Genomic DNA, 20,144 nt, shown 5'->3' on the forward strand with positions numbered 1-20,144 from the left:
TGTGCTGAAAATCCCAGTAAATACTCAGACCAGCCCGTCTGGCACCAACAACCATGCCACATTCAAAGTCACTTAAATCACCTTTCTTCATCATTCTGATGCTCCGTTTGAACTTCAGCAGCTCCTCTTCACCATGTCTACATGATTAAATGTTAATGAGCTGCTGACACCTGATTGGCTGATTAGCTATTTGTGTTAACGAGCAGTTGAACAGGTGTACCTAATAAAGTGGGCGATGAGTGTATAGCAGTTGAGCAGTTTAAGGCACAAACAATTCCATCAGGATAAATCAATCTTAAATTAGATTCAAGTTATGTTGTGCTGATTCTAACATAATAAAAATGTGTTAATAGCAGAAGTATTTATTTTAATCTCGTCTATAACAAACCAGAGCTGCACATGTTCAATCCTCACAGCATGAATCAAGTACAACTGTCACAGTATGGACAGTGACACGCACTGAAAGGCAGAGCACGTTGACATGCATCCTCCCCAGACCCTGTTTAATGTTTGCCCTGTTTTATTCCCCGTGTGCAGGAGATGACTCAGGCTCAGATGGTGTTGGAGAAGATCACTCTGCAGAAATGTCTGCTCTACTTTGAGAGTGTACACGGGCGGCCGGTGAGTTGTCACCAGCTCTTCAATAAACTGTACAGGAACAGGAAATACAAAGCTGATGGAGAGGAGGACTGAAGAGCGAATGCTCCTTAACACGTGGAAATATAAAGAGAATATTGTTTCTGCTTCTCAGACAGATCGTTGAACAAAATAAGACAAAATAATATATGTGAAGGATTTCTGTTTTTAAAGCACCTCTGCAGGGAAAAATGTCAAAGAAATATTAAAGTTATATCACACCAGCTGTGTGTCCGTCTACACCTCAGGCCAGTTAGATAGATAGATAGTTGATTAGTTAGTTTTACGCTAGGTAGTTTGGTACTTTTTGTGTCGTTTGTTGTGCAGTTAGTTAGTTAACTTGGTAGCTAGTTAGTAAGTTACATTGTGCAGTGAAATGCTCTGTTACTCCCTTCAGTAATATCGAACATGTACAGCAGAGAAAATATAAACAACAAAGATACGGTCATATGTCCAAAAAATATGAACTATGAATATGTTTTATGTGATTTAATTAAATGCAAATTTGAAACACATGGAATCATAAAAGCTGTCCAGAGATCAGAGGGCAAATATAAGGATTTAATGGAGCATAATGAAAGTGAAATAAATTTAATGGGTCGACACCTTTTGACCCTTTTTTTCAAAGCATCAGTGGTTCTGCAGGACTTTAACAGTACTGCTACAGTTTACTGCCCCTCAGATTCATCTACAGCCACTGAGACGTTGCTATGGTAACGCCTGTCTGTCTCTCTCTCTCAGGGGGGTAAACAGGAGAAGAACCTGGTGAAGCCTCTGTACGACAGATACCAGATGATCAAACGTTTACTGTGTGCCAGCCCGACTATCCCCACTATAGTGAGAAACACACACACACACACACACACACACATACACATTCACTGTCTACTGTTCAATCATCATCACACTGGTAGCATGCTAACATTACATTCAGCGTGACTTACACTTCCTGAGGATATAATTATCTCTGATGTGCATCCAGGAAGAAGAAGATGGTTCTGATGAAGACTCAATGAGCTCCTCGACAGTCGAAGAACTTCCCGTCCCGCCTCCTCGCAGAGCGGCACGACCTGCTGCCGGCGAGGAGGACAGCGACCGGGACAGTGACCCGGCCTTCGTGTCCCCATTAGACGAGGTGAAAGCCGTCCATCAACAACCTGCTCTCACCATGGCCAACCTGCACGAAGCATCCAGGTCTGTATGTTTGTTTAATTTAATTTTATTAATTTAATGTTTTTTAATTTTTTAATTTTATTAATCCCCAAGAGGGAAAGTCAATGTTTTCACTGCGTTGTCATATACACACACACATGCACAAACAGGACCTTTACATGCATTAAATGGAGAGATGTCAGAGTGACATTACAACACTGGAGGTTCTGGTTTCACTTCAGCTCTCTGTGGACAGAGATTCAGAGGTTTGCTGATCCAGAGATTTTTACGCAGCTGCTTCACAGTAAAACATTTTCATCAGAGTCTGGGAAACGAATCAGGGTTTAGCTTGGTCTTTATGTGTGCAGCATCAGTCTTGGTGGTTTCTCCTTCTCCTCCAACATTAACCTCTTTGCTCTGTGCTCAAACCGAACCAGGTCTCAACTGCTGCAGTGTCTGCGGGAAACAAGGGCAGAGAAGAAGACGAGACGTAAAGTTCTGAGAGAGTTTGAAGACGAGTTTTACCGCCAGACTGGAAGGTGAGAGACGACTCAAACAGGGCGTCCTCAAACTGACTCAAGGCGGAGCCAGCTTTAACAAATGTATTTATTGTTGGATAGCTTAATCTATAATGATCAGAATTTGCAGAGCTACCTGATAGACAAGTTGTCTGATAAATGCAGTATGATAACTGTCATTTGCATCTGAAACAGAAGGAGCTGAATCCCTCCATATTTGACCTTTCATTAAGTCCCGCCCCTTTGTGATGATCCGACAAGCTGTCAGAGTAATCATGGAGCCTAAACAGTAACTAACCGCACTCCCTGAAGAAATATGATCATTTATTTGGACAAATGAAAGAAGCAGACAGAGGGCTCTACAGTCTGTGTTTGAAGGATATATCCAGGATGTCAAACTGACTCAGCAGCAACAACAGGTTAAAAAGACAAAGATAGTTAGAAGCTAAAGCCGAACTATAGGCTACAGCATATCAGCAAAACTTCCCTACTTCCCTTCACTGGTTCCTGTACAGCAGGGTCAGTCTTTGTTTCACTGTTATCATCAGTAAAAAGCAAAAGCAGCATGTGTATACATTCAGTAGGCTATATCTTCAGTAGCTAGCTAGCTAACCCTACAATTTTCAGGGTTTGATTTTGGTTTTGGTAACAGGGAAGAAACGTATATCTTTTTCCAGGTAACAACGAATACACGACTAGCTCCAGGTACAACATTTAGCTCCAAATCCACAAAACCAGCCTGAAAATGAAGGAAATCTGAAGCGACTGCATTAGTCAATGGAGCACAGCTATTTTGTTGTCGGACCGATGTTACGTTATTATTTGCCAGTCTGTGTCCGGGGGCAGGACTTAGCGAAGGGTCAGTTTCCAAAATATTCAATTAAAGTTCAAGTTCTTCATATTTACAATACCTTATTTGTATTTCTACTCCACTACATTAGCACATTAAAATTGTAAATACAAATGACAGATATTACTATTATACTAAGATATTTTAGGGATATATATAAATGAGTTGGATAGTACCATAATTGTGTGTTTTTTAATGTAAACATTATACGAAATCTGTAGTTGTAAAAGAGAAATGCCTTTTTTCTTTTCTTGTAAATCAAGAATCCTTAAAGCGGTGATATGTGACTTTTAAAAGAAGACATAGCACATTCATTCAGTCACAAATGAGCTGAATTCACAATAAAACATGCTGAGTTGAACACACTCAGGGGTTTTGCCGTCTCAGCCTTACTTTGATGTTGCATTTTTAGACTTACATTGATTATAACATTTTTATCTCTAACATTCAAAGATATAAAATTCAGTATGTTGTTCTTATATATTTTGTTAGTTATACATATTTGACAGAAAACAATTTGTCGTTGTTGATGGTGTCATGTCAGAAAGCTTCTTTGGAGTGCCACAAGGATCTATACTGGGCCCGTTGCTTTTTTTCTTTCTATTTAAGTCAGTGATACAGCAATTTTTGTTTGTTTTAATTCCTCTGGAGTTTCACTGATACTCTTACATTTTATTGACAGAATCTGTCAAAAAGAGGATCGTACTCCGATGAAGGAGGAATACCAGGAATACAAACAGCTCAAGGCGAAACTCCGTCTTCTGGAAGTCCTTCTAAGCAAACAGGAAGTCCCTAAAACCATGTGAGAGGAAACTGAAGCTCCCCAAAACACTTGAAAACTTTTAATGTTATTATCTGAGAGCAGAAAAGGTCTTTTTATGTGCTTCTTTTCAGAGAAGAGGAAGTGGTGAAAGGATTGTGTTTTGGCTGAGGCCACGCTTTTTCCTTGCCATTATTTAAATACAGCCTATTTCAGCTATGTTAGCTGCATAGCTCAAGAAATAACATCAGTCGGTTATAGTTTGATCATCTTTTACCTCATTATTCAGTGTTTTGTTTTAGGTTCAAAGCCGTTATAATTTGTCACATCCATCAAGGAATACGCTGATTTAAAAGAATAGTTCAACATTTTGGGAATCCATTTATCTGTTTAAATTGATACCACTCTCATGTCAGTACAGTAAATGTGAAGCTAAAGCCAAGGCTGGTTAGCTAAGCGTAGCATAAAGCCTGGAAACAGCTAGCCTAGCTCCTAGCATGCTACCGTGACATACTAAATGTGTCACAGAAACATCTTAATGTTAGTCTTGCGGACATTAACCACCATATTTAATGTTAACATGCTAAATGTTTCAGTCCAATGTTAGCTTAGCCACAACTCAACATGACTATGCTAAATGTGTTGTGCTAACAAAGGCACAACATAACATGACACAGCTGTATGTAGAACATAGCCAACATACCATGATAATGATCATATATGTTGGACCTTAATAATGAAATGATTACATGCTAACATGCTACCATCAGTGTAATATATTTCCATAACACTGACTCTAACTTTAGCGGGTCAGCATGAAACATTGTAATGTGCTCGCAGTTATCACGTTAGCATACAACAGGAAATGCTACATCCTAAATGTTTCTTAGATTTATCTTGATGTTGTGCTATCATGTTACATTCACACTAACATACGGTTTTAACATACAAACATTTCTATTTAACAGTCCAATGTTAGCTTAGACACAACTCAGCATGACTCAGCTGTATGCAGAACTAATGCTAACATATCATTGCTCTGCTAATGTGACAGTTGTAAGCATGTTGGGTGTTGATAAGGAAATGTTTACATGCTAACATGCTACCATGACATTAGCATAGTAACTTTAACGTTAGCATGAAAGGTTTAGGATGTTGTAACCTGGTTATCGTGGTAGCATACACCAGGTAATGCTATTGCTGCGTTCAGTTGGTGTCATGTTCACCGTGGTATTCAAAACTTTCAAATACATTTTCTGAGCGCTCCGAGTTCATGACTTTATGTACACGAGTACCCATGTCATAAACACGAGCTCACGAGTTCCATTTGAACGACACACGTTAGCATTAAGTTCTACATTGTCACAGAGAGTTGTGCCTAACCTAATGTTAGCATATTAGTATAACACATTTAGCATGTTAAGGTAGCATTTTCACATTCAAATGGATTACACCTTTATGTTGTAAAGGACGCTCACAAGTTGGAGGAAACTTTAATTTTTTTCTGTAACGTTACATTTGTGAGTTTTGGACGATAACAGACTTCTCACTACTTCCTCTCCAAACTGTAAAATCTATAAATAACGTTACTCCAGAAAAGTTTTATAAGGTATAAAAAGAGATCTGTCTGCCATTCTGTCAGTGAAAACTTGCCTACCAGCATCCTACAGTATTTATTTACCTGCATCAAGTCTGAATTTTGTACAACTGCATTTATTCCAGTCTGCAACGATGAAGACGATTCCAGAGGTAAAATTAACTGCAGACATGCGTTCCCTCCATCTTGTTTGAGTTAACGGACCAAACTATTTTTTTATACGGGACTAAATGTGTGTGTATCGAACTGAGAGCACTTTAATCTGTCACCGGGGGTTTGCAAGATGAAGAAGAGAGTTTGGCTTCCTCTCAACAACATTAAACAACATTCAGAGTTTGCCTCTGAGGGAGCTGATGAAGTTCAACTAAAATGTGTGTTTGGACTAGAAACGTTTGGGACAAAGATGCAATGTACAACTTATTGTTAGTCTTGTGTATGTCAACATATGTTGGAAAATAATGCTTTGGAGAGATGAATGCATTGGTATATATATATATATATATATATATATCATAGCACTTTATGTTGAAAAAGGGAAATTATTTTTATCCAAAGTCTAATGTTTAATATGCAATATGGTCCGTTGTTAAAGATCAGTGCTGGTGTTGGTGAACAGGCAGGTGAGCTATTTCCTTGAGAGTGAAGAGGTTACATCGCACCTACGGCAGCTACATACGACATTTCAGAAGTTACATCGTCGCCTTCAATGTGGCTGATGCACTGTCAGGGCTGCACGGACTGTGATTGGCTGCTTGTGTTTTCATGTTTGTGATGGAGCTTGTTGAGAGTGAAGATGACAGGAAGGAAGTTAGATTTAGTAGTTTTCTCCTTTTTAAAACAAACGTCAAACAGTGATCATACTGCAGACATTTTGTTAAATGCAAGCCGACGCTCGTCTCCATGGTAACACAGAGAAATCGTGCGTCATCATCTACGTCATATTTGTTGATGTTGCTGCTACAGTGTAGAAAAGCACACCAATCCCGAGCCCGAACAATGGAGTCGACCCTCACATTATGGAACTACTACAGTTTATATTATGGAGACAAGGTCAAGAACGACCTTCTCGCCTACCTTCCTACTGTACCACCCATGGCCGTGCAGTTCAGAGGATGAGATGGGCGAGTGCTACATGTACAGATTTCAAGGGAGCCTAACGGTGCTGAGATATGCCTTTGCAACTCTACGTGCCGACTACTGCTCACGTTAAAAGCAGTCCACTTTCAGGTGTACTACGGTTGGTTTTCACACCTGATGCGAACCGTACCATAGTACACATGTACCAATTGACACAGGTCGGCACACTGACAGTGTTCACACTAATTAAAACAACTGGATGTTGGGGTCAGGTGTACTCAGAGCTTGCTCTGGGTCCCTGATGTGAAAGCCTTCTGTGTTACAGACGTTTTCATATTACATACGATGCGACTGATTTGTGAGTATGACTGCTGGAAGTTGGATCTTGGTCTGTCTGCCGCTCTGACTTTGCTGCCATGTGATATAAAGGCAACAGTATTAAATTGAAACTGTTAAAATGACTTGTAGTCACGTTCAATAGCAGTGCAGTTCTTGTGTTTTGGTACAGTTGGTATTCACACCTAATGTGTACTGTACCAGGATACACATGAACAGAACTCAGGGTCACCTTTTCAAGTGGACTTGAGTCTGATTGGCGTACTGTGCCCAGGTACAGTACACAGTGTTCACACTAATCCAACGAACTGGACTTTGGGGTCAAGTGAACACAGAACCAAGATGTGAAAACCTTCTGTCTCTTTATCATGAAGTCAATGACAGAATGTAAACATGTTACTGTGGGGAATATAACACATCATGTAGAACACATGCGTCTCGTGTTGCGGAGGTGAAATCTGGTGCTCGACTGTAAATCAAAACCTACGCAGTAGATACAGCAGGACTCTTGTTAACCCCTACCGTCCAGTATCAACCCAGATTAAATCCCGAGCTTCGTACGCTCACCTGTCAACAAGACATCCTGAGAAGAAAAGAAAATGATGCATTTTCATCGCAAAACATTGGGAAAACTAAAGAAACCTAATGTCAAATAGAGAGGGTTGAGTTTGGCCACCAGACAACAAACACCTGGATATATGTGACAGAGGTGAAATATTTTGTGTATCCTTGATGTCGGTGGTAAAATGTGTCTCAAACATTTCCCACTGAGGTAAAATCTTACGACGGTTTTCTGTCCCGAACTTTCATGACACATCAGTGTTGATGTTATGACCTTATCATGCCTGACTTCATGCTGTGATGATTAAAAAGTCTCCTGTTGTTGTGCTGTTCTGGTTTGCTCGACAAATTTCTATACAGACGAGTTTAAAATAAATATTTTTGCTATCAACAGAATTTTGTCATTTTTATTGCTATAAAGTTACATGCAGACGTTTGGGCACCCCTGGGCAAAGTTTGGTTTACTGTAAAAAACTCAGCAAGTAAAAGATGAACTGATTTCCAAAAGACAAAATGTTAAAGATGACACTTTTCTTTAATATTTTAAGCAAGACTAATTGTTCATTTAAACCTTTTACAGTTTCAAAATAACTGACCTGCATGGTCAGTGCTCAGTAGCGCCCCCTTCTTCTAAACCCTGTTTGTATCCAGCTCAGAGTCTTTGAGTTCTTGTTTGGAGGATTTCTTCTTGGGTCATCTTCATGCTCTGCTCTTTGAGCTCTATCCACAGATGTTTAGGTCGGGGGACTGTGAGGGATGTGGTCTATCCACAGATGTTTAGGTCGGGGGACTGTGAGGGATGTGGCCTAACCTTCAGCTGGCTCCTCTTGAGGTCGTCCATTGTGGATTTGGAGGTGTGTTATGGATCATTGTCCTCTCTTCATCTTCAGCTGTTTTACAGATGCTGTGATGTCTGGAATTTAACTGAATCCATTCTTCCCTCTACCTGTGAAATGTTCCCCGTGTCACTGGAGCATCATCCATCCATCCCCATCTGTAACAGGTGGACAGGTGTCCCTTTGTCTCATCCATCCGCCCCTGTCTGTAACAGGTTTTCTTGTGATGACTCTTCCATGAAGGTCACACCTGTCCAGGTGTGTCTGCGCAGTAGAACAGTGCACCACCACTCTTCCTGTCTAACAATCCCTCACAAAGTTTTCAGCTTGACCTCCACAGTTCCTGTTAACTGCCATTTCTTAATGACATGACCAACTGAGGAAACAGCTCCCTGAAAACACTTTGCTATCTTCTTATAGTCTTCATCAGGTCTTTCAGTTTTCAGAGTGCTCAGCAGCTGTTTAGAGGAGCCCATGGCTGCTGATTGTTGGGACAAGCTTTCAGGAGTCAGAGGATTTGTAAAGCTTTGAAATTAGCATCACCTGGCCTTTGCTAACGATGACTGTGAACAAGCTAGAGCCCTAACAAGCTCATTAAGGTCTGAGACCCTGGAAAAAGTTGTCTCACAGCTCAAATGTCTTGAAGTTCCCAAACTTTTGGACGGTGCTCCTTTTCTTTCTTTTTTACTCTAAAATTGTATTTAAAAATAAATAAATAATACACTCATCTAAAATGATGAAAAGCATGTTTCATCTTTAACTTCATGTCTTTTGGAGATCAGTTCATCTTCTACTTAGTCAACTGTTCACAGTAAGTAAAATTTTGACCAGAGGTGCCCAAACTTTTGCATTTTTAGACTCAGTATATTTAAATTTGACTGCAGAAAAATGTTTCGCCTTAATTAATGAATTCAAGCACTGGGACTCATGAGGTATGATAGCTGTTTTATTTCCACAGTTTCCTGTTGTGTTGTTTGTATCATGAGCTTGTGAGTGTGTTTCGTTTCAGGTTGTGGAAACAAAAAGAGACCAGAGTTGTTCCATAATGTTCTGGGGGCTTTCTGTGAGTTTCTCCATGATCAGTTGGGACCTTGCAGGTATTGATGATCTCACTGATAGTAAAAGCTGGCAGTGACTCTGAAGACGTCTGACGTGCCTTCGTACGGTGTGATGACGGGTTTCAGATTTTTCCGCTGTTTGTAGTGTCCGAAGTGTTTGATCCTGTAGTAGCCGCTGGGGGCCGACGGGGAAATGTGCCACTCAATGGTGGAGTTACTCTGCTGGTTTGAACCCTTCAGCCAGTGAAACCTGTGGAGAGACGTCATTTAAAATCCTTGATGACAACTGGAGTTAAAGGTTAGTGTCAGCCAGGTAAAATTACCATACTGACCAGTTATAAGATCACACATTTTGACAAAGTGTTGTCAAAAGAAAAGGTGATGTAACACAATGGTAAATATGACCCTGTCTCAACTTCTTTTGAAACGTGTTGCAGAATAACAAAGTGGTCATTAAATATCATTAAATATTTTGTCTCTGTACTGTATTGAATTTAATATATGTCAAAAAAGGATTTGCAGACCAATGTGTTCTGTTTTATTTATGTTTTAAGCCCAGTTCAGACCAAAGATTTGTGTTGAAACAGGCGACTACCTGCAATGCACCGTTCTATAACGTTGTGAAAAGCTGCCGGTTCACAGGAAGTGACCACGATGAGACGGTGTATCATCTCTAGTCAACAACTCTCTGTACTTCTGATCTGTAACGTTGACAGGAAGTGACCACCATGAGACGGCGTATCATCTCTAGTCAACAACTCTCTGTACTTCCGTTCTGATTTGCAGCTTTTTAGACTTATTTTGTGGCTGAATATAATTTGTAGCTTCTTAAAATCTGAATGAGGATAGTGATAGTGAGATACTGGCTACAGTGATGAAACAAAACCAGCATCAGATGGACTGTATTCATAATCAATACGCCACAATAATATAAATAAGCAGCGCCAATTCATCAGTCAGTGAAAATGTGTGCGTGTTGGGGGGCATAAACACATACAGCCAGCAGCAGCGACCCACCGTCCGACACCGGCACATCGTGAGGAGGGAAACAGAGGGCTCGGCGGGGACGGAGCACCTGCTGCAGCAAGCAGGGGACTTCACTACAAGATGACTGGCTGTTGAAACAGGTGACGTGCTTTAAAACCAGCCGCCGGCCATTTGACCAGCTGAACCGGCTTGAGTCGAGCTCAGACTGGCCAATTCACACAGCTGACACTTTTCTCTGCAGCATTATAAAATGGTTTCTTCTCGTCGCGAGTCTTTGGTCTGAACTGGACTTTACACAACATTCCAACTATTTGGAATCAGGGTTGAGCTTCTAGCATTTTCAATGCAGGACTTTTACTGTAACACGGTACTTTTACAGTGTAGTATTAGTACATCTACTGAAGGGTTAAGTGTGTAGGATTTAGGGTAAAAATTGGCAGAAATGAAATAGAATAAAAAAAAATTTTTTTGTGTAAATCGCCATGTTGCATCGCCATGTTTCTACAGTAGCCCAGAACAGACAAACTAAACACTGGTTCTAGATAGAGCCATTCGCATTTTTTTGCGTCTGCTCCCGTAGTTCGTAGCCCCTCCACGAGCAGAACGGCATCCTAGAAACACAGATTCTCAATGTGTCACTGCAATATTAAGTGTTTTTACTGGTTTAAATCAGCTGGTCTGTTTGATCTGGAGAGAAAGAGACCTTTGCAGATTTTTTGGTGCCCGATAAAAACCTCCTTAAGAATAACCACTGAAGGAATTCTTACCAGGAGTTCATACTTGGCACATGAAAGAAGTTTCAGCTGGTTGCAATCCGCAATTCTTACCACAAGATGCCACAAAATCCAACACACTGCTCCTTTATGTGAAGGATCTGAAAACTTCTTCCACCCCTGGCCTTCACATAGAGTACTCATCTACCACGCACTAACTTACCTAGTCTCCCATGATGCATCAGTGTGGACGACCTCCCAGGTGTCTGTTCTGTTGTCATAAATCTCCACAGTAACAAAAGTTTTGTCTCTCTGTAACGGATGAAAACACAAAGGAGGTTAGAGAAAACAGAAAGCAAGAAACAAAGAAGGTAACAAAGAGACTGAGGATCAACTAAACAAATACAAAACTAAGGAGTAAAGATAGAGCAGTTTCTGGTCCTTACGATGTCTCCTGAATTCCTTGGGTTTCCTGCTACGAACGTGACGGAGACAACATCACCCTGAAACACACATTAAAATACTTGATGTTCATATAAAAACAGCAGGGTGTCGTCGGCATAACGATGGTAGAAAACCAATTTAGTTTAAATTGATAGAGCAAAATGAGCAAAGGGCAGCAGCATATTCACACTGAAACAAATTGGGCTGAGTATTGAGCCCTGAGGGATGCCACAAAAGATGTAATTATGAATGTCCTACCTGTCTGTAGATGGGGTAAACCTGCTGCAGGACATCTCCAAATCTGCTGTTCTTTGGTTTTTTGTCAATGGGTGCATCAGGCAGCAGATTGAAGAGATTCTTCTGAAAGAAGGGAGGCTGAGGGCCGGTCGGCAGGTCCGACACTCTGTCCTGAAGACATAAAAACAATGACACATGTAGGACAGCTGTATGCTGAATTAGCTGTTAGCAGCTCCTGTTTGCAGTGTACCCATGGATGTTCAGACAACTATCTCTGGATTACTTTGATCCTAAAGAACACTTAAAAATGTGATAATTCTCAGGAAGGTTCTGCAGTGTCTGTTTCGATAACTTCTAAGTGGATTTATTGACGTTTGTTCACAATGGACAAAAGAGAAAGTGACATTGCTGGAAAGTGTTAATGACATTAATTTGAAAAATTAAAGGTGCAAGCAGCGATGAACGGGCCCTCGCACCTCTGCGCAACTCGGGCACGCTGGCAGGAGGCCGGCTGATGCAGCAGTTCATTTCTGTGAAAGTCAGACCGTGGATGCAGGAGTGAGATGGCATATCCTTCATCGAGTCTGGGAGCTGGAATGACCTATTTTACATTTTGTGCTACTTCCTGTTTCCACTCCGTAGTACTGGAGAAGACAATTATTCATCAAATTTCTGTACATCAATTGAAAACTGAAAAGACGTACTTCCTGTTGCCAGAAGGTGGCGCCATCACCATTACACCTAATTTACATGAGCCTTACAATACGTGTTTGGGGCAGACTGGACAATGTGTGCTTGAGTAATAAACCACTTCCTGTGTGGTGGTAAAACATGGAAGTTTGACGCCTTCCCATGGTTGCACAGTTTGACGAAAACTCAAGCTTTAAGCAACTTTTGATGTCCAGTGTCTTAAAATGGTACACACCAATTTTGAAGTCAATTGAATCTAATCTGTAGGAGGAGTTCGTCAAACTACATCCCATGGAAATGGCCAAAAATGCACCAAAATTGCCCAGTAGATTCAAAATGGCTGACTCCAGGTTTAGGGTATGGCTCCAAGAGACTTTTTTGTATGTCATACGACGTCACATGTGCCTACCAATCTTTGTACATGTAGGTGAAACTAACTTCCGGGGCTGCTTCGTTGAAATTTTGTTGGGGGCGCTACTGAGCCATTTTTTGCGCCCAAGCATGAGACCCCTAAAATATCAAGTTTTTCACCAGACGTGATGTGTGCCCAAAGCTTCATGACTTTTAGAGAGCCTTTAGGCCCTCAAAAATGCGTGGTGCTCAGACCCTAAAAATGTTTCATGTCTGTGTGCTCAGATTTGACTAAGTTATGAGTCCAAGTAGGAGTGCGGATTGTGATGCAAATTACAGCAATCAGTAACACAGTAGAAACCTAGTGTAAGAAGAGTGTTTTTCATCCACTCCTTCCAGTAAAAGGCTTGTATCAGTGCTAATCATTAAAGGTGTAATCCGGCTGGTCTCACCTGTGCGATGGCTCTGGCCAGGCCTCGGTACTTGTGCAGGTAGGCACTGAGCGTGTGTGGACCATAGATGGTGGAGGCTCCTTCATACCGCTGCACCTGAAAAAAACAGTTCACAGTTTATAACAACCGTTGATGTGAATTATTTACACTACAGTACCCATGAGCCTCAGCTGCCGCCTACCTGGTACTCTTCATAGGTGGTGATGTAGTGAGTGTACACGTTACTCAGGCCTGCAATAACCACCTCCGAGTCCTGGAATTCCCCCTCTGACTCGAGCTCCTATCTCACACACACACAGTATCATCACATGACGTGTTTCAGGTGTTAAATGGTGCTGATGTTTGTGTCCTTGTTGTGTCTCACCTGTTTGACGGCTTCTCTTAACCTCCTCCCTGACATGGTGCTGTAAGTGTGCAGAGCAAAGAAACAAGGTGAGGGGGCGAGGCAGAAGGGATGTCATGAGGGGTGGCAGGTAGTGGGGGAACGGTTCCCATGGTTACCAGTGTATTGCCAGTGTGATTAGAAAACTGAAACTAATATTGAGTGTGATTAACGCACTGATTATCAATTATCAGTTACATTATCAGCCGTGTAATTGTAATCTTATATTTGTATACTAGTATCATGTATTATCAGTAGTATTATGTATTTTAATTTGTAGTATTAGTGCAGTTCTCATTGAAAACATGCCTGTTTGAAATGGACTAAGTGTTTGGTGGGTAGTATTACTGCTTGCAATACTCAGCATTGTTTCCTTTGGTCCTGAACAAAACACCTGGGCCCCAAACAGTTCTAGATTTATTATAATGTTTAGATATTGAATTATGTTATTCAGACTCATTGTACCCTGAAATAACTTACAAAAGACCCCCAAGGGACTCAATAACTAAATCACTGTACTACTACATTTACCTCTAAATTACTAAATCAAGTCACGGCTACTCTCAGTTAAAAACACTGATTGAAAAACACTTAGTAGATTTTGTAATTTCCAAATAAGTGTATTAGTGACTTAAGCACCGATAAGCACTGTGGTTATAAGTTGATGTATGCGATTAAGTCAGGTTAATTTATCACAGAACATGTAATTAATTAGAATATTTTTTTAATCACTTGATAGCCCTAGTTATGAGTTAGTGTGGCAAAGAAAGACACAGCCAAGTCACGGCTACCCGTGGTCAAAAACAGGTTAAATAGATTGAGTGAGACATGTTTGACTCTCTGCAGAGCCCTGAAGCCCCGCCCCCACTGCGGCAAAGAGCAACAGAGTTGTTCACTTGTTAAATCTAAATTGACTGATATTGAACGTGTACATGTCCAGTTTTTAACACTGGGTGTCTTTTGGTCCTCAGCAATACACTCGCCAAGTGAGAAGTAGATCTGAGTTGTATTACAGTATGTATTATTATTCCTTTTATGTATTTTCAACAGTAGTATTATGTACTACCATTCACAGTGTGTATTTTAAATTGTATTGTGTATTTTTATCAGTAGTATTATGTATTATAATTCAGTGTTTTTAGTGGTATTTTTTTTAGTAGTATGATGTATTAATATTGTAGTATTAGTAAAAGGCTGGTACGTCATCTCTCCAGGGACAGCGACGACAGCTACAGAGCCAACGGTGAGGATTTGAACGTCGACGATCTGAGGATGCCACGGCAGAGGCCAGTTCATCTGCACAGACACACACACACACACAGACAGACGCACACAACATAAAACAGTTGTGTGTTAGCAAATAACACACCAAAAACTTCACATCATTCAACACCATCACATCACAGTTTCATCCGTTGTAAAGCTTGTCCTCACCTCCCCCGTGTTGAACAGGATCGGTTTGGGATGATGACACTCCTGCGTCTCCTTGGACGGCTTACCCAGGAGACCGCCTATGATCCCGTCCCAGAATGGGTCGCCCTCCACAGCGCCTACAGAGAGAGGGAGGGTCGGGTTTACAGGGATCCAAACTAATAAAAGCAGCCTGACAAAACCACAGTAGAGTCACCTTGAGTGAAGTTGAGGTCTCCTCCTCCATCTGTCGTTCCTGCTGCAAAACTGTGACCCAGAGCTGGTTTACATGTGCTGACCTGATACACAGAGATATATTACACACAAATATTGATGTCTGTTGAGAGACAAACAAACATGAACCCAGTAAAAAAGAGTTAAATCTCAGATGTCTCTGCGTCCTTGATCACACCAGCAGAGAGCCAAAACTGAAACTTTCAGGTTTTGTTCCAGAAGTAAAAACAAAACTTAATTTAAATTCATATTTGTAACACTGATAATAACTAAGATCCAGCCTTGGAACAGAGACTTTCTCAGCAGAATGTTGAGTGGCTCGATTCATATTCTTATCGACCCTTGTGTATTAAGGGTTATCATGTCCACCTCATCAGAAACTGGGGAGGGATTAAGAGGAATATTGGATCTCTCTGGAACGCTAACTTTTTAGCACATTAGCTAACGTTAGCTTCCATAGCAAAACAAACAAGTGTGGTCCTCCTTTGTAAGATTGGCTTCCTGTGACATCATCCATCCACTGAGTGAGAGCATACGGGTCGGCCAGTCTGGTCCCGTTGGTCAGTGTTTACTTATTCAAGTAACACTGGCGGTCCCAGAGAGATAACTTTTGTTATGACTACATAAATTAAATAAACTTGATGTGTAAAAGAATCTACACTAAAAAAATTGAATATGTATGGTATTTTATTGATTATCGAAAACTATGTAATTACATTAAAGAGCTAAAGGAATAGATTATTCTTCATTTCCACCCTTGGTATGCCTCTCAATTGGCTGTTTTTGGTCATGTGACACACACTTACAGATTGAGGTATAGTTTGGGAAATGGTTTTAAAAAGTTTGGGAGTGTGGCTGAAACCTGTTTTGAATGATATGTTTGCTGACCGTGTGTGTGTCGTTGATATGAAGAGTGACATCCGCCATGTTGACCCACTGATGGGCCGAGTGAACGAAGCCGGTCACCTCTTCAGTTGCGTTAGCATACAGCTCCTACAAGGGGCAGCAACACACACATTCAGACATTTTACCAGCTGTGAAGACACTGGATTCATTTTTGATTCAACCATGATCAAAAACCAGGTCCTCACCTTAGAGTAAAAAGTACACCTTGTGGGGACATGGGTTTTTGTCCCTATAAGGAATGTAAGTCCCCACAAAGCACTGTGGTAAAATGTTTGATGTCCCCACAATGTTGTTACAACAAGTGTCACACTTGTGAGGACTTTTCATTGATTACATTCATTAATTTTTATCTAAATTAAGTAGTTTTACTAATTATTAATAAGACTGACAGACAGGTACCTTGGCCGTCCTGTAGATGTTGTGTCCAATGATCCTCGTGCTGTCAAACATGTCTTCCCCAGGTCCAGACGCCTTGCACATCATAGTCTGACAGACACACACTTCCTGTTTAGCATCTGGTGATAGTACTGAATATGTGTGTGTGTGTGTGTGTGTGTGTGTGTGTGTGTGTTTGTTTACCCCTCCTACAGGACAGGAGCTGTTCAGGTAGTCACAGGGCAGCCCGGTGTTCATACAGTGAGGCCCTTTGGTGTTCGGACTGACGTCGCCGAGGTTACTGGAGGAGAAACCAGCAACGAAGCCTCCCTGAGAGTGAACACACACACACACACACACAGACTGCATATCACAGAGAGAAATACTATTTTGCCATGCCACACCGAGTTGAGTTTCTATATCCATGAGTTTATGATCTACGTGTAGTGGGGAAAAAAAATTGGTCTTCATTTAATTAGAATCTCGGTATTTAGGCTAATCACTGCTGGACGACCAATAGAGGAGGGAGTGTTTTGCTTATTTTAATTACTTAATTATTTACATGGTGAAAGATAAATTATCATAAGTAACGTTTGTTAAGCATGGATATGGCTTATTGTCTTTGATTAATATTTGTGGAGACGTGTTAATATAATTTAATATGTAAGTACAACTTATCAACGTGCTAGCATGCTAGCTAGCTAACACTGTGTGCTTATTAACACCTTGATCATAACAAAATATATTAACTTCCACCACTGCTCACTTTAGAAAGGACACCGCAAGAAAACCTATAGTGTGTGTTCAGATCGGTTCATCTGCATCCAGGCAGGGAAAATGAAAGGTTCGCTAACATTAGCGATGTAGCTAATGTAGCTAGCGTGCTCCCTACGGCTGATCACTGACAGCTCGAGACAAATGATGATCCATCATCTGTTTATTAATCTAAAACAAAGAACATGTTTCTTGTGGTGTCCTTTCTAAAATGAGCAGCAGTCAAAGTTTCTATATTCTGTTGTGATTATGGAGTTAATAAACGGACAGCGTTAGCTAGCTAGTTAAAAAGTTGTCTGTTACTTCCACCTTAAATTATATTATAGGTGGACATCTCCACAAGGTTTAACCAGGGACAACAAGACAAATCCATGTTTGACAGATTTGAGTCTCATGATGATGAATTATCGTTCACCACATCATTAATTCTGTTCATGTAATCCAAACACACAGCCCGCTGCTTTTAAACGTCATCCCTCAAGAGAAGATGTAGGCTACATCAGTTATAGACACACCATCAAGCAGGTGGCCCTGTTGTAATGGACACACAAACCTCGCCGCACTTGGCTGATGTTTTGAATCAAAACAAAACAAGCCAGCACGAGTGTGGAGAAAAGGTAAAAGATCCGTCAGAGCAACAGCTGAATAAGACAAACATCAACAGCTGATTCCAGAGTGACCTCATCACATCAGCGGGGTCCTGTCACCTGTCCAGGTAGCTCTCCAGGGTTCTTGTCCTGCTCCAGGAGGTAGGAGGCGTAGCCCATGTTGTCGCTGCTCACCATGAGGTTAGTGTAGTTCATGCTGACGGCGTGGACAGCGAACCAGCTGTCAGTATGGACGGAGTCATAGTTAGAGTCAGACCAGTGCAGGGCTATGACTTCATTCATTTTAATTTAATCACTGTAACACTGTTATTCTTTAATTACAGGAGGATGCTGTGTGTTTTCACCTGAGCATACCGATCCCGCCTCCATCCAGATCAGTGAACTTCAGCACCACCACCTGTTTATCTGTGTTCCACTTATACCTGAAGGATCGATAACAGCACTCATCAATTATTTAGTTTACCGTTAAACTAATAATTCCCTCTGTGTCTCTCTGTCTCGTCGTTATGTACCTCTGTCTCTCGTCCTCAGGGTTGTTCAGATAGGAGTGAGGACTTCTGTTGATGCTGCTGTCGTCCAGCTCTCCTCTGCTCCTGTAAATCCTGCCTGGCTTCATGTTACCATGGGCTACGTCTATACTCTGGGAACAAGGTCATAGTTTCAGAATACAGCTTTGTAATGTGCTGGGTTATGTCTCTGCTCTGGAAACAAATGTTTAAATTAATAATACATAGTACATACTATAGTATTACATACTACAGCAATATATTATATCTTACATATTATATCTATACCCTGGAAACAAGGTTGTACTTTAAGAAGTACAGTTTTATGTTATGTTGGGTTGTGTCTATGCTCTGGACACAAAGGTTTAAATTATTATTACATAGTACATACTATAGTATGATATACTAAGGTACTATATATAGTATATTGTATGTATCTATGCTCTGGAAACAGTTTTACTTTCAGAAGTAGGCTACAGTATTATGTTATGTTGGGCTATGTCTATGCTCTGGAGATAAAAGGGTTTTACATTTATAAATACAACTCAAGGTTACATCAGGCCGTGTCTACCTTCTGAAAACAAAGTTTGATATTCTTAAATGGTTATGACTGGGAATGTCTATACTCTGAAAACAGGGTTTCAATGGATCAGGCTATGTCTATATACTGGAAACAAGGTTTGATAATTCTTAAGTATGTTGTTTTATTCCACCTCTGCAGCTGTATGTTGCGTCTGACTGTGTGTAAGGTGCTGAAATGAAGCGATCAATAAATCACACACACACCTTGACGATGCCGTTGACCAGAGGCTTGACGGACTCCTTGATGTAACCTTTACTGCTGAGCATAAACAGTGTGTACTGGAAATATCCGCCCAGTCCACAGTGAGTGTGAGTCCCACTTAGAACCACGTTATCCTGACGGTACAGATCTCCATACTTCTCCTGCAGTGCCTGTAGAACCTGCATGCACAAACACACAGTTTTGTTTTATACATAATTCCTTATTCTCATTTTTTTATTTTTCATTTTTATCCTTATTTTGCTGAATCGAACATCTTTTAAATAATCTCTCAAACCTTGTACTTTTTAAAAAAAAAAGCTCTTTATTAATGCTTCCTAACGTCAAATACCAATGCTTAGTCAGTGGCCTGTTGGCGTCAGACCCCAATAAACAGAGGTGCCACCCTCAAGCAGCAATATAAGATGACCCGGGTGGCAGTATTTGTTGATATGGGCATGTACTGTACGTAAAAAGAGCATATCGGGCAGGTTGGCGGTGGAGGTGGATGGGTCAAACAAACTCCGGACACCTGGGAGACTGCTGTTCATGACCTGTACGAAACCCAAAGTCAATCATGTTGTTTTAATAACAGCGTAGATAGGACGACAAACACCACATATTTCACATATGTCATGTGACATACGTGAAATATGTGGTGTTTGTCATCCTGATGTTATATTACGTCAGTAACAATGTTATTTTAAGTCTGCTGTCATATATTACGTCAGTAACAATGTTATTTTAAGTCTGCTGTCAGCCCTAGAGTCGTCTCCTTTGGTCTGAATCAGGGACTCATGTTGTTCCAAAGTTGTATAATTGCCTAGAGTTGGTTCGTGTTCTCACGGCAGCATTTACAAGAAGACCAGATCAAATGCCTTGTGTGAGAAAGCTGCTCTTGATTGGTCAGAAT

General features: G+C 40.9%; 2 protein-coding genes across 3 annotated transcripts in view; one reads left to right on the forward strand and one right to left on the reverse strand.

Annotated features, from left to right (window-relative positions):
- Positions 1-7,928, forward strand: part of fam13c (family with sequence similarity 13 member C) — a 14,593-nt gene extending 6,665 nt beyond the window's left edge. Inside the window, exons 7-11 of the mRNA XM_050059408.1 lie at positions 538-621; positions 1,378-1,473; positions 1,619-1,830; positions 2,226-2,327; positions 3,839-7,928. Coding sequence (XP_049915365.1) covers positions 538-621; positions 1,378-1,473; positions 1,619-1,830; positions 2,226-2,327; positions 3,839-3,962 — 618 coding nt within the window. The 3' untranslated portion in view covers positions 3,963-7,928. The remainder of the gene's footprint in view (positions 1-537; positions 622-1,377; positions 1,474-1,618; positions 1,831-2,225; positions 2,328-3,838) is intronic.
- A 1,344-nt stretch (positions 7,929-9,272) lies between these two features.
- Positions 9,273-20,144, reverse strand: part of asah2 (N-acylsphingosine amidohydrolase 2) — a 19,171-nt gene continuing 8,299 nt past the window's right edge. For both annotated transcript variants that reach the window (XM_050059356.1, XM_050059357.1), the window contains 17 exons: positions 19,237-19,413; positions 18,457-18,584; positions 18,289-18,366; positions 18,044-18,164; positions 16,767-16,892; positions 16,587-16,673; positions 16,170-16,274; positions 15,265-15,346; positions 15,072-15,187; positions 14,839-14,933; positions 13,620-13,659; positions 13,437-13,535; positions 13,256-13,351; positions 11,784-11,933; positions 11,528-11,584; positions 11,305-11,393; positions 9,273-9,631 (listed from right to left, as the gene is read on the reverse strand). In XM_050059356.1, the coding sequence (XP_049915313.1) occupies positions 9,433-9,631; positions 11,305-11,393; positions 11,528-11,584; positions 11,784-11,933; positions 13,256-13,351; positions 13,437-13,535; positions 13,620-13,659; positions 14,839-14,933; positions 15,072-15,187; positions 15,265-15,346; positions 16,170-16,274; positions 16,587-16,673; positions 16,767-16,892; positions 18,044-18,164; positions 18,289-18,366; positions 18,457-18,584; positions 19,237-19,413 (1,845 nt within the window). In that variant the 3' untranslated portion in view covers positions 9,273-9,432. The remainder of the gene's footprint in view (positions 9,632-11,304; positions 11,394-11,527; positions 11,585-11,783; positions 11,934-13,255; positions 13,352-13,436; positions 13,536-13,619; positions 13,660-14,838; positions 14,934-15,071; positions 15,188-15,264; positions 15,347-16,169; positions 16,275-16,586; positions 16,674-16,766; positions 16,893-18,043; positions 18,165-18,288; positions 18,367-18,456; positions 18,585-19,236; positions 19,414-20,144) is intronic.

Source organism: Epinephelus moara, chromosome 13, assembly GCF_006386435.1.
Source record: "Epinephelus moara isolate mb chromosome 13, YSFRI_EMoa_1.0, whole genome shotgun sequence".
NCBI classification, from domain to species: domain Eukaryota; kingdom Metazoa; phylum Chordata; class Actinopteri; order Perciformes; family Serranidae; genus Epinephelus; species Epinephelus moara.